This window comes from Canis lupus, chromosome 15 (genome assembly GCF_011100685.1).
Source record: "Canis lupus familiaris isolate Mischka breed German Shepherd chromosome 15, alternate assembly UU_Cfam_GSD_1.0, whole genome shotgun sequence".
NCBI lineage: Eukaryota > Metazoa > Chordata > Mammalia > Carnivora > Canidae > Canis > Canis lupus.
The window spans coordinates 12472364-12486119 of NC_049236.1; the positions used below are offsets into that span (position 1 = coordinate 12472364).

Below are 13756 nucleotides of genomic sequence, written 5' to 3' on the forward strand. Positions count from 1 at the left end.
GAAGAGTAAGAAACTGTGATGTCTGACCTGTTGGTTGGCATGTTCAAATATCTAGGTCCTTCCCCGTTCCTGATTGTCATGCCCAGGGTCAGGCCTTTGTTAAAATTCATAAGCAAAAAATGCTTCAATCAGAGGGCTGTGGGAACAGAAGACTAAACTAGATGGAGGCCTGTGGCTTTCTTTTTCTCCTTCATGCAGGATGGGGACTAGAATTTGATCTTTAAACATGAGTGCTTACTAAATGGCTGAATGAATGAATGACTAATAGTAGCAATAGTAATGGTAAAAATAATAACATTGAGATGAGCTTCACGAGACGGGTCGGGATCCCTGCACTGGAGGACTGGCTTGCCTCTACTTTACCACGTTGGCTTGGAAAGATCTGTTCCCCATTCTGGGTTCAAATCTTCCTATCTTTAGATTAAAAGATGAAATTATATGATTTCTAAATTATTAGCTAGCCATCTAGCTAGCTAGATGGACAGACAGATGCAGAAAGATCATTTGATTTTTGGCCTTTGAAATAAGCACCTCCATTTTACAGTAGAGAAACTGAAGCCCCGAAAACTCAAAGAACATGCCCAGGGTTGCTCTCTCCATCCTGCCTGGTAGGCTTTGTCTTACCTTCCTCCCTGCTCTGCTGTTGGCCTAGATTCCCTCCATTTCCTGTAGGACAAAAGCCCTTTCCTGAACCCCGCAGAGGTTGAGACCCACCAGCCAGCCCTGTCCATCTGCTAGCCTTGCTCTCTGTAACCCTCACCCCTGGCATTGACCCGAGTGCAAGCTCTGATCACCCAAATGCCACGCAGACCCCCGCCTTCTGTGCTGCCCAAGCTGAGCTGCTTTGCCCTTTGCGAGTCCTGCCTTGGCCCCGTTGCTCCTACCTCCGCGTCAAAGCGTGCCTCCTCTCCAGGCCTAGAAAACCAAAATGTCATTACCTTCCCCCAGCCTCCCTCATCCCCACAAATGAGGTTTCTAAGGGTTTTATCTGCTGTTGTCAAGTTTATAGCCGTAATTCGAAATGCTGTTAATATTACTGACAGCAGAGAGCTACAAATTACAAAGTTGTAAAGTTTCTTTATGGTGATAACTGTCAGCCTTCACTAGCAGCACTGTGAGGCTCCATGGAAACCAAGTTGATGATAAAGAGAGTTGATATTGTTTCAGGATTATGGCTGTTAGCTGATGGTCAGAAAAATCCCGGCTAGTTCTTAAGTAACTCGAACCTGTTTGTTTATATTTGTCGCCATTCGCACACTTATGTGCGCACTTCCTTGTGTCCCCATCCTCTTGTTTGACAAATGTGGGGAGAGCCCCCAACATGGAAGAATTTTACCCAAGATCAGTTCGAACCCGTTGCAGAGTTAGGCCTAGCTCTGACCAACTCGAAGGACAAAGAGAGGGACCATGTGCCACACTGTAGGTGTTTAATAAATAATTGGTGAACGGCTGAAGGCCTGGAATACTTGGAGGCCTTGGGCAATATTAAGAACGAAGGTGTGAAATAATTTCTGCCTTTAGTATAAAATAAAACAAAAGCAGCTTTGGAAGTACTGATTTGGGGAAATCAGGTTTTCTGTGTAGCAAAATGGTATCGGCATCTTAATTGACACTATTAAGCTCAATGTTGGCCACCAAGGCAAATGTATCAACCGCCACATCCACCCCACTCTGTCCTCCTGCTGAAATTGATGCTGACTGACTGCATTAATAGAAGCGGATGTCAGGAGCAAGGAGGTGGCTGGCCTTTCTTCGTCCTGCTGTGTTGTTGACCCCTGAGCCCTGTGTTCATTTCTGGCCCCTACTGTATGCAGGACATTGAAAAAATGATACAAGGCCTCTGAAGGACTGAGATGGGAAAGGAAGACAAAACTAGGTTTGCCAACTGTCCAGATCTCCCTAGGTCCTAGGGATTTCCTGAGACAGGAGGCTTCCAGGCTAAAACCAGGACAGTCCTAAGCAAACCGAGATGGTCGGTCACCCATAGCTTTGGGTACAAAGCTATGACCGGTGAAGAACTTGTTAAGGAATTGGGATATTTTCCTTGGAAAGAAGATATTTGGAAGCCATGATTTGGTCAAATTTCTAAAGAGCCATCATGGAGCATAGAAAGTAGATCTGTTCTGTGTGGCCCTAGAGGTCAGAACAAGAGCCAATGAGAGGCAGCTTAGTTTTTAACCTCTATGAGGGAGATAACAGGGTCACGCTTACTGAGCTTCCTCTGTGCACCAGAACCTGGCCTGGTTTCTGGGGATGCAATGTCAAGTGGTCATGGCCTCTGCCTAGAGAAGTTCCCAGTGTGGTGAGGGAGATAGGCAGGAGAGTGCCTCCAGTACAGTGCTGTGACAGAGGGGGCTACAAGGAGTGGCTAGAAGGAGCAGCAAACCCAGCCTTGGGGATGCAGGGGGTGGGAGTAAGTGCAGCGAGGAAGGTGCTACGCAAGAGTCTAGCAGGCTGGGAGAGCGGCATGTGCAGGGCCCAGAGCGCTGGGAGGGCTGCTTCTTCCCTCCTTTGGACGAGTCTAGCCCTTGGGGTCTGAGGTAGGGGGTGAGAGGCAATGAGGTTAGAGAGGACTGTGGGAACCAGTCGGTGGTTTCAGGGAGAGCACCATGGTGCGTGGGGAGGACAGTGGCTTAGTGCAGCATGGGCCCATGTCACACCACCCCTCCAAGTAACACGCCAGCCCTGCCTTATTCCCACTTCCCTCGTCTTTAAAAGGATGTGCTCCCTGAGAACTGGCTCTGCAAGACAGTCAGAGGATTCGCTTCTTCCTGATTCCCTAGGGAACCCAAGGTTCCAGCTTCCCAAACTTCCCCATCTGACCAGAGGTTTTGGGATATGTCCTGGTAGCATCATTGTGTAACAGACAGTGTTCCCTTGTGAGATCGGTGATCCATGGACTTTGTTAATCTGATCTCTGCCACCGACCTGCTGTGTGATCTTGAGCAAATCACTGGCCTTCCCTGACCCCATTTACCCACCTGTGAAATTAAGGGTTTGGACAAAGGGCCTCTATCCTCCAGATGGCATCCAAAGCGCCCACTGAACCTGGATCTAACTCATTTATTGAACATCTACTAAGTACTAGACACAGTCATTCGAAGGATTTTGTCAAACCTCTGAGGGCACAGGCCATTCTCCACAGGACCGCCTCCCTCCTTTTCTTCCAGAATGCCTTGGAACCAGCACCTTAAAACTCATTTCCCAAGCAGCAGACTGCCTGCCCAGCAAGACACACTGCCTGTCTGGGGTTTCTTATCCGTCAATATTTTCCTCAAGATGATAAATGTCCTGCCAATAAGAGGAGGCAGCTGCCAACCCTGTCTGAGACAAGGGCCTTTCGCTGGGGTTGTGACCGTGCCTGGCCTGTCGACGTGTCTCAAGAGGCAGGAGGTAGGAATCGCGGCTGGGAAAATGAAAGACAGGACTTGGAGGGAGGAGAGTCGGGACCTGCTCTCATTCTATGCAGATTTTGCGGGAAGTCAGTGGAGAAGCAAAAGGAGACTGAGAGTGCTTGGATTTCAGTTCAAAGCAAAATATATTTATGGATTTACAGAGCTCCTGGAACAAAATGCGAAGCCCTCTGGTAAACTCTTCGGCAGTGAACAGCACTTACCAGTATATATAAAGTACATTCAGAGCCATCATCTGGTTTGATCCCCCACAACAGCCCAGAGAGATGAGTATCATTATCTCTATTGTATAATAAGGGAGGTACATTTTGACCCTGAGCACCTACTCAAAGCCACAACGGGTCCCCGACTCCAGAAGTCTGCAAAGTGAGATTCAGATGGGGGAGGCCCGTCAGGTGACCCAGTCTGGAGGTGGTGGGGCAACGCCCTCCCAGGAGCTTGGATTTGTGTCTTTTGATATCAAATCCAAATCTGAGTGCCCCACTAGAGGACACTTCCTTTAAAGAAACCAGTCATGTGGCCGAGGAGCTAATAATAGCTGAGATGTAACAGATGCCATTGTTCGGTAATAGGATAAAAAGGAGATGGGCTTCAGAGCCAGGCTGACCTGGGTACAGATAGTGGCTCTGCTATTTACTAGTTGCGTGACCTTGGGCAAGGGACCTCAGCTCTGAGCCTCACTTTGCCCTTTTATAACAATAATGATTATGAAACTTACCTCACAGGAGTGTTCCAAGTAGATGGAAACATAAAAAAAAAAAAAAAATCTCAGGTGCCCAGATTACCTGGAACGTGGTAGGCACTCAATAAATGATAGCTTTATTATTACTGTTACTAGTCAAGTACCGAATTGGGTGAAATCTAAGTAATAAATTTCTGGGCCATCAGGAAAGGATGAAATCAGTGCAGACTGGAGACTTGATGGAACCTCCCTTGAAGGGTTCTTAAGATTCTTAAGGGATTTCTAAGATTCTTAAACAGCAATCCTCTTAAAAGTGTTTGGAGTTCTCAGCCATCCCCGTGGACTCAGACTCCATTCTTTGTACTCATGTGCATAATGCAAAACTCTTTCCCCGAACAAAGTCATTAATGACCAGGCAGGGACCGGTCTGTAGGCCGGGTGTGTGACTGAGGCCGAGACAGCCCGGGACAAAGCTAGGTCTTTGGTGATGCCAACACTGAAGAGACCTGTCACAGTAAACAGTTAACACACTTGGGTTCTCATCATGGGCCATAAGGGCTGGAAAGTACAGTGATTTTTATTTGTTTCCGTGTGATGGCACAGCATTGACATTCCGTCTCTGTGCCTCAGTTTCCCGTTCTCCCTGCTGTGCCCACCTTTGCGGATGGCTGCGTCGATCAAATGGCAGAGTGTACACGGCCTGGTTTTGGAGATGAGTCTGCGTGTACTCATGGAAGGGGTGATTCTGGGTGGGCGGGAAGAGGGAGGCGGTGGGGGGAAGCTGGAGGCGTGCTGCTCCACAGGACAGAAATCTGGGATAGGGTCGGGCAGGGGGGAGGCAGGAAGCAGGTGCCCGGCTGGTGTGGGGGCAGCCGGGGAGACCCAAACCAATTCATGCCGCCCCGTGTCCAGGGGCATGTGCACGGGTCCTGGCTCCGCGGGACAGGTGCAGGTGCAGGTGCAGGTGCAGGTGCAGGTGCCGGTCACCCAGGGCCTGAGGCCTGAGCCAGAGGCAGCCCTCCTCCCGGCTCTCTGCCCCTTGCAGCCTGCCCCGCGGCCCACCAGCTGCAGCTCTGCCGCTGTTGCATGAGGTTCAAGTGCCCTCTCCTGGCCCCCAGGGTGCATGGCGGCCTGGGAGAGTCTAGCTTCCTCCCCGCAAGGACTGGGAGGCCACCAAGTCCTTTGTCTGGGCTGCGATTGGAGCTCTGGGGACCTGGGTTGGGACGAGCAGCACATCCCTTCACTCCCCCAGTCCCCAGTTTCTCTCCCACATGGACATCCCTCCTCTCCACTCATTTCCTTCTTCCCTGTCTCACAGCCTCCTTTTTTTTTTTTCTTTTTTTTTTTTTTTTCCTCTTTGTCTTTTCATCTGTCTCTCTGACTCTCAGGCAGGCACAGACACAGTCCGGGACACCCCCTTCCTGCCTCCCCCTCCAGCCCCTCCTCTCCTCTCTCTTGCTTTTCCCTTCTCTCTCCGTCTTCCTGCTTAGCTCCCTTCCTCTCTTAAGGCCAACAGTGGCAAATAGTGGAAATGCTCGGCACGCAAAGCCACATCCCAGTCCAGTGTTTTCAGCTCACAGGATCTTGAACAGGTGCATAGGGCTGAGCCAGTGGCTGAGCAGGGCGGGCCGCGAACCCCCCAAGCCCCCTCCGGGCTGCCAGCAGCCCCACTCGCAGCCAGTCCTTCCTGTTCGTCCTGTCTTGGCTTCTCCAGGCCTCTGTCCCCTCTCTCCCTCCTTGTTCCCTTCTCCTCGGAACTCCATTCAGATTCAGATTTGAATACCATTTATTGAGCTTTTCAGAAAAGTGGGGATTTGACCTTCACCTTGAAAAAGCTGTCTTTCAGGGATCACTGTTTCTGTCTCCTGCCTCCTGCCTCCCCTCTTGACCAAGTGCGTGACCGGGGCATTGAACGGAGCTAGGGACACGGGAAGGTGTAAGAATGTCAAGCGGAGAGTCTCTCTTCCCAGTGCCTCCTATGGGGAAGGCCTGTAGTGAGGAAGGAGTCACCTCCCAGGCCTCACACGACGTCCTGGTGTGTGCGTCCACGGGCTAGCTCTGCCAACTGGCTTGCTTATTTCTTCACCATTTGTGCTCTTTGCAACCGAGGCACCTGCCACGATAAAGCACCATAGATTGGGGTGCTGCCCAAGGAAGGCCAAGGGCACAGTCCCGAAATATGTTCCAAGCCCGCCACTGTCTGAGGTCCAGCTGGCTCCACTAACACAGGCTGCATCCTCCACACCAGCCTTGGGGAATGGAGGGTCCCTCGATCCAGTTATGGGGAAGCCAGCCAACAGGCCCAGACTTGGGCAAGGGCCAGGACCGTAGGCATTCGAGCTGGAGTGGTTCGGGCCTTAGGAGCCCACATTCTCTGCAATCATGCACAGCTGACTTCAAATCCTCACTATGGCATTTCTGAGCCGTGTGTAACTTTGGGCAAGTTCCTTCACCTCTAGGGACCTCAGATCCTCACCTGGAGAAAAGAGATAAACCACCAACTCCCCACGGTTTGTGTGAGGTTAAATGCAAATGTATGTAAGTACTGAACACCCTGACTGGTTCCTAGTAAGAGATGGAAGCTATTATCACACGTAACAATTCTGTGTGATCCTTTACGGTGATCCCAGTAGATCAGGGGTCTGCTGCGTAGATGGAGAATCTACTCAGATGGAGAGTCTGCTGTCTGGGTGGAGAATCATCCACACCACCCCTAAAACCAGAAGACTAGTTTTAAGGCAAAAGAGATTCTTCCTTTGAGTTCTCTCACAAGAAAACTGTGGCTTGAGTCTGCCCCTACTTGTTTGCAGTGAGGGCAGACTGGAAAATCCCAAACTCCCTTGCCTTCGGCCAAGCATTTCAGTATTAATTTGTGCAAGTGGGTGTCTCTGGGATTCTGGGAACGCACAGAGGGTAAAGCATGAGGAGATAGCTGAGTCTTAGAAAGTTGGAAAGCTCTTCAATGAAGGAAAACATCTACAGTTTGCCTACCACGTGGTAGGCATTGCGCTAAGTATTTTATTAGCTTATTCAGTTCTCACAGCAACCCTATGAAGGAGCTATCCTTCCTGTCTTGCAAGTGAGAAATTGTTGGCTCAAGGTATTAACTCACCTGGGGTCACACAGCTTGTGCAGGGCAGAGCCAGCCTCTGACCTCGAGCCCTGACTTCCCACAGCACATGCCCTGCTCCTGTGCTCCTAGCCCGACTGCTGGAGATTTGGCCTGTCCCGTCACCCCTCCCCACTCCTCCCCAGCCCTCCAGCCCCCTCTGCTCCTCAGAGAGGCAGCACAGCACCACGCCTGGCACAGCAGACCCTCTCTCCAAGGATGCTGACTCATGCTGTCTCTCCTCTGGTCTGGCTCTCTTCTGAGTGATGGAGAGTTTTCACTTGGCCTAAACTCCTTGCATACCTCCGCGCTGGAGAGTAATTGTTGAGGGAAAGTTACTGGGCTCTGCTGAAAGTCATTTTTAGATTCCAGAGCAGGACAAGAAGGAACAATGACATCACATGTGCATGACTAATTCAAAGCACTTTAATCTTCAAAATGTCAAACTTTATGGTCAGTGGCTGTTCACAGCAAGCGGTGGCACTGTGAATGTTAAAATACCAGGGTGGCAGGGCATCGAGACTGGGAGTCTTTGTAAGGGCAAACCATCTCCAGAGGTGACGGCTGGTGCTTGCGGGCCAGCTCTGAAGCACAGTCTGAAACACAAAGTCATTGTAAGTGAGTGGCCACCGATGATTAATATGTTCTAGGTAAATGCACATTAGCAGAGGTCTCTACTACAACCCTGAAAGGTAGGCATTGTGGTCCCCTTGGTGCAGGAAGTAGGGGGAGGAGACTGGTGCTCAGAGCAAGCAGGGAATTTATGCAAGGTCATGTAGTCAGCAAGTGCTTCTGCTAATTCCCCAAGTCAGGTCTCTCAGCCTCCAAAGCCAGCTCTGCTGCAGCCACAGCAATTGCCTTTTGCCTTCGTGGCTTTAAAGTTGGATCTGTCAATGATCTGAGACAAATTTGGAATAAGTAAAGTCCTACTTCATATAACCTTAGGTCTGTGTTAAGAAACCGGAGGAGCCTCACCAACTGGTGGCCCATGGATGATTCTCTTCTGCAGATGGTGGGTTTGGCCAGATTCTATCCATTGGGTTCTGACCTCCTGGGAATCAGGGGAGCCAGGCTGGAATCCAGACATCCAGAAACTTCCTGTGTGACCCAGGAACTTCATGTTCCCTCTCTGGGCTTTCATTTTCATATTTATAGAAGTGTTAGAGAGATTGATGGAAAAACAAATACTTACCAAGCACCCGCTCTGTAACAGGTCCCGTGTTGGGCCCTGGAGATCAAAGATGAATAGACATTGCTTCTGCACCCAAGGGGGCAGTTGAACTAAGGAATCTCTGATGTCCTAGGTATGGTATGAACTCAAATTGCAACTATAAGTACAGATGATGAGTTAAGGGTATTTGACCCTTTTCAGTGTGTCTTAGATCTACTGGAACCTAGACACAAGGCTTTGAACTATATCCCAATGGGTCCAGGCAGGGAGGCAAGTGAGCATATACAAACCCAAAGGGCCCAGACATTGGCCATTCATTTATTCAATTATTTACTCATTGTTTAACAAGGAGTTTCTGAGCACTCCTTCTGTGTCAGGTCCCATACTGGGAGGCTGGGGACATAGAAACGGACCAAGTGAGGCCCCTGCATTCCAAGGTACAATCTGATGGAAAAGTTGACGTGCAGATGTTACAATTAACAGACATTCTAGACCAAAGCCCAGAGACATGACATGACACAAATGCTGGGTGAGGAGCTAGAAAAGTCTAGAGCTTCAATGCTGGGAATGACAGCAGATGGAATATTCTTTCTCCCCTCACTGATGTTGGGTGTATCTGGGTGACTCGCCTTGGTGAAGGTGACGCTAACAAAACTGACTTGGACAGAGGTCTTCCACACGCCCACGCAGTTGGGCTTGACCCTGGCTATTGCAGCCAGCCGCCAGGAGAGACACCGGCACCTCAGCCCAGCCCTAGGATGCACACGGGGAACCAGCCTGCAGCCAACGCAGCCTGGAGCCCTCCCTTCTGGCCAAGTTTATCCTGGATCAGTCAAACCCGTCACATGCATACCTGGGAGACAAAGAATGAAAAATAGATAAAATCATTAGGGGAGGGAGTGCTTAGAGATGGGACTGCACAGAGTGTGAGGGCCTGGCTTTGGGTGCCCTACTGTGGAAGGTACGTGCTGGTCATTCTGAGTGATCATGATCAGATTGTCAGGATTCTCGACCCACCAAGAGAGCTAGCAACCACAAGCCCCAGTGGAGCGTGAGGGGCCAAATACGACTTCCCAGCCGAGGATTCCATGAGGTGTGTGCCACGAGGACCGGAGCATCTTCCGTGCTCCCAGCTGAGGGGGGAAGCGTATCACAGAGATTCCTACCCCCCAGAAGGTACTGATACCTCAGCCTGTGCACAGCCGCTCAAGGCTGGAGTGGAAGGCACTGGGCCCAGTAACCTCCAGCAGAAAGCAGCCCCTCCCTTCCCCCTTCACTGTGCAAACAAATAGCATCTTCTCTGTGAGCCTCAGCATGAAAGATCGAGAAGCACTGGCTTAGCATGAGGGGTCCAGGCCCTGCCTGTGCTGCTGAGGATGCACTATCTGCTGTTTCCCTCCCAACGAGGTCTGTCCCCTTTAGGCCCCAGACATGTCTTCCTTCCTTCAGACGGTGAGCAGAGAGCAGAAAGCCAGTATTGCACCTTTGCATCCATAATATACCATCGGAGGATTTTTTTATTACCTTGTCAAGACAAAGAGCAATGGGCTGCATTTAAATTCAGAACCCAACCGACTGCAGCATCATGTCTGAATCCTTTATAGCAGCCTCTGCTTTAGCTTTGAGAGCTGCCCCAGACAAGCCTCCACTGGGTCCCTGTCCCCACGCGTTCTGTCTCCCTCCAGTGCCGGGCCTCACATGCACTTAGATGGTAAAAGAAAGGACTTAGTCAGCGTGGTATGGGCCCAGACTGCTCTCAGAGCACAGGAATGTCTGCGTGTAAGGAGGGCTGGAACAGGTGGGGACACCTTCCTGGAAGTGGTGAGTCTCCTAATAAGATTTAGTAAGGTGCTCACGGTTTCCAGGGCTTTCACATATACAGGGTCACAACAAATCATCACAGCAGTTCTGTGAAGGAGGAACAATTATCCTCATTTTACAGCTTAGAAAACAAAGGCTCAGTGAGGTCAAATTGCCTGACAGAAATGCACAACGTGGTTGTATAAGTCAGGCTTCTCCAGAGAAACAGAACCAATAGGATTTATAGAGAGAGAAGGATTTATTTTAAGGAATTGGCTGGGGTGCTTATGGAGGCTGGCAAGTCCAAAATCTGCAGGGTAGGCCAGCAGGCTGGAGACCCAGGGAAGAGCAGACTTAACAGTTCAGACCTGGACACCTGGGTTACTCAGTGGTTAGGCGTCTGCCTTACGGCTCAGGGTGTGATGCTGGGGTCCTGGGATCAAGTCCCGCATCCGGCTCCCTGCGTGGAGCCTGCTTCTCCCTTTGCCTGGGTCTCTGTTTCTCTCTGTGTGTATCTCTCATGAATAAACAAATAAAATCTTTAAAAACAAAACAAAACAAAAAAAACGTTCAGACCTGAAGGCTGTCTGCTGCAGAATTCACTCTTGCTCAAGAGAGGGCAGTCTCTTGTTCTACTCAGGCCTCCAGTTGATTGGATGAAGCCCACCAACATTATGGAGAATAATCTGCTTCACTCAAAGTTCACCAAGTTAAGTGGTAATCTCTTTCAAAATTCCAGATCCTTCACAGAAACATCTGGAATCATGTTTAGACCACTTAAGTGGTCATCATGTCCCAGCCAAGCTGATATGTAGGATAGGTGGTCACAGTGGCAGAGCTCGACCTTGCCCCCAGGTCTGTTGGTTCAGATCTTGGCCCGGACTACAGCACAGTACACACGGGGAGCTATTGACTCTAAAAACAAAGAATTTGAAGGGGTGGCATGTAGTCCAATTTAACACATTTTATTGAGAGTCTTCATTGTGCCTAGCTCCGTTAATACTGAGATTTAGATTTTTTTTAATTCATTTTGAGAGAGAAAGAGAGAGAGAGCATGAGTGGGGGGGAAAGAGGGAGAAGCAGGCTTCCTGCCAAGCAGGGAGCCTATGTGGGGCTCAATCCCAGGACCCAGGGATCTTGAACGGAGTCAAAGGCAGACACTTAACTGACTGAGCCTCCCGGGTGCCCCTAATACTGAGATTTAAAATGAAATAAAACAAAATAGCATCCACTATCACAGTCTGATGGAGGAACTTACAGTCTGGTGGTGATGCAGAGAAGGCCTCTGGAGAGTGGATCCTCATGAGTAAAGCAAGCCTCAGTGGTATAGGAACCCAGCATGTTAAGGAACTGTCCCATCTGGAATGGCGAGTTCATACAAGGGAGGCCCAGGAAGTAAAGCCGGCAAAATCTTCTAGAACCAGATAATAGCCTTGAGTGCCATAGTACTAATTTGATGTTTTAGCTTATAGGCAATGGGGAGCCAGAGAAGGTTCTTGGGCAAGAAAATAGCATGAGGAATTGACTATTAATAGGAGAACAGATGGTGTATATGGGAGGAGGTAGAGAAGGGGAGTCAGCTTAGTTTACCCTGGACTAGTGGGCCCTTCCTCTCAGTATGATTTTGGGAGCACTGCAGGGTCCATACTTCATTCCCCAAGTACTAGAGAAACAACTGGCAGGGGCCAAGTGTTTCTCCCACCTACTGACTTCTCAGGGAAGACAAAGAATTAAGAAACAGACTGGGTTAGGCAGCAGGCATTGCCCTAGGTGTTTCCCTAAAGAACCATGTGGAGAAGATAGGACTGGTTACTGCTCTCATTAGACCGATGAGGTCATTGAAAGTACCTGTCCAGGGTCACACAGCTGAGTCCATCTGGCCTCAGAGTCTGGATTCTCACCGTGTGACTCCACAGCCAGGGCTCTGAGCCACTGAACCGCGCTGGGCTGTGGCCTTGGGAGGGGCCCTCGACGCTCCAGCGTCGTAAGGAGAAAAGAGGAATAAATGGAGGGGCAAAGAGAAAAAAACCAAGAGTTGAGGAAACAAAGGTCATTTTTGGAAGACTCCCATGCCTTACCAAGGCCTGACTCAGGAACAGGTGCTGGAAACGGACACGTAGCCATATCTGGGAAAACAGAATGCCAGCCAGAGAGACCTCAGAGAGACGATGATCACTTGCCAGAAGCCATCCCGAGCTAGAGGCCCAGCTCCACCCACTGTCCAGACTGTTTCTGTTGGCACTGGGAGAGGAGTCACTGCTCGCAGGGCCCTCTGCTGGACTCTCGTCCCTACAAGCAGGCCAGCCCTTCCCAGTTAACCCTCCATGCTAGGGTGGGGTGAACCCAGGAGAGGGCAGCGATTTCCTGGTTTGCTCCCATCTGTAACCATTGTCTTACCTGGTGGGAGGCATCATCTGCTGTAATTAGGCTTCATTAAAATGCTGATTAATAACATCCTGCCTGGGCCAGGCGGATGCTTGGATTGGCCTCATCACTGTAAATGTGAGTGTTTTTTTTGCAACTATTTACACACAGTTAACACCTCTGCAGGGCCCCAAAGGAAGGAGGCAGCGCAGGCTGTTCAAATAGCCCCGCGCACAAGGAAACCCAAGGCAAGGAGGTGGCCAGAGATGGAAGTGGAGTCTGAGCGTGGAGGGCTGAGGGGGCGAGCTAAGCTCCCAGTCTAGGTTACAGATGGGGCCTCACCAACTGGTGGCCCACGGCTGATTTTTTTCTGCAGATGGTGGGTTTGGCCAGAAGAATGTTTGCTGGCTGGTGAGTTGGTTGGTTGGTTGATTGAATGTTGAGTTTGAGGGGTTTTGAGTGTGGCATTTGCTGTCCAATTTGCCACTGCTCCTATTGTTTCACAGCTGTCGTTGCACATATTTCTTACCTGACAGGTAAGAGGTGAGGCGGTAAAAAGAACACATTTATAGGCAGCAGATGTGTGTGAACAAAGAGAAAGGTAAGAGCAGGAGCAGGGATCAGATAGGCATTGCGGTGCCCAGAGAGGATGAGACAGAGCCGAGAGGTAAAGGCAGGGTGGAGTCTCCAGGCTCCCACGTCATCTCCAGCAGTTGGAGTGTGAGTGTAGCGGGGGTGAGAGAGGTGGGTCAGGAGAGGCTACAAGGAGATGGCAGGAGCCAGCGCCCAGAAGGAGCCTTGAATACTGTGTTTAACGGGCTAGGGCTTGACCTAGAGAAAGTATGGAAACCATTCAAAAGAAGTTTCAGTCAGAGAGAAACACAGTCCTACCCATGTCCTAGAAATATCACTCTGGCAACAGTGACAAGAATGGCCCAGACAGCAGCAAGGAGAGACCAGAGGCCATTGAGACCATCTAGAAGCGTGACCATAAGGCCTGAACCAGGGCAGAGGTGGTGCAGTAGAGAGGAAGAAGGACTTGAAAGTCAGGTCTGGGGTGAACTCAGTGAGAGATCCACTGGTTTCCTTCCTGGAGGGAGACAGCAGTGCTTCCGATTGATCACAGGCCTGGCTGTCGAGCCCATGAGGTTTCCAGGAGAAAGCCCAGAAATGGAGGAACGCTGACCTCATACCCCACCTTCCAAACAGAAGCCAAT

The 13756-nt window shown here is 50.2% G+C and overlaps 1 protein-coding gene and 1 long non-coding RNA gene across 17 annotated transcripts in view; one reads left to right on the plus strand and one right to left on the minus strand.

The window, feature by feature from the left end:
- The window catches only part of AGBL4 (ATP/GTP binding protein like 4), a 1422311-nt gene that overhangs the window by 1374146 nt on the left and 34409 nt on the right, over positions 1-13756 (plus strand). Inside the window, exon 14 of one of the 15 annotated variants that reach the window (XM_038558094.1) lies at positions 6726-7086. The exons of the other annotated variants lie outside the window; for them this stretch is intronic. Coding sequence (XP_038414022.1) covers positions 6726-6748 — 23 coding nt within the window. The 3' untranslated portion in view covers positions 6749-7086. Of the gene's footprint in view, positions 1-6725; positions 7087-13756 lie in introns of those variants that run through there. 15 annotated transcript variants of the gene reach the window in all.
- Positions 7564-12403, minus strand: LOC111098972. Of its 2 annotated transcripts, none has more exons than XR_005370240.1 (3): positions 12254-12403; positions 11434-11589; positions 7564-7800 (listed from the first exon to the last, which is right to left on the minus strand). It is a non-coding gene; the product is annotated as an uncharacterized LOC111098972 (long non-coding RNA). The 2 variants fall into 2 exon arrangements; XR_005370241.1 differs by having other exon boundaries at positions 7564-9228.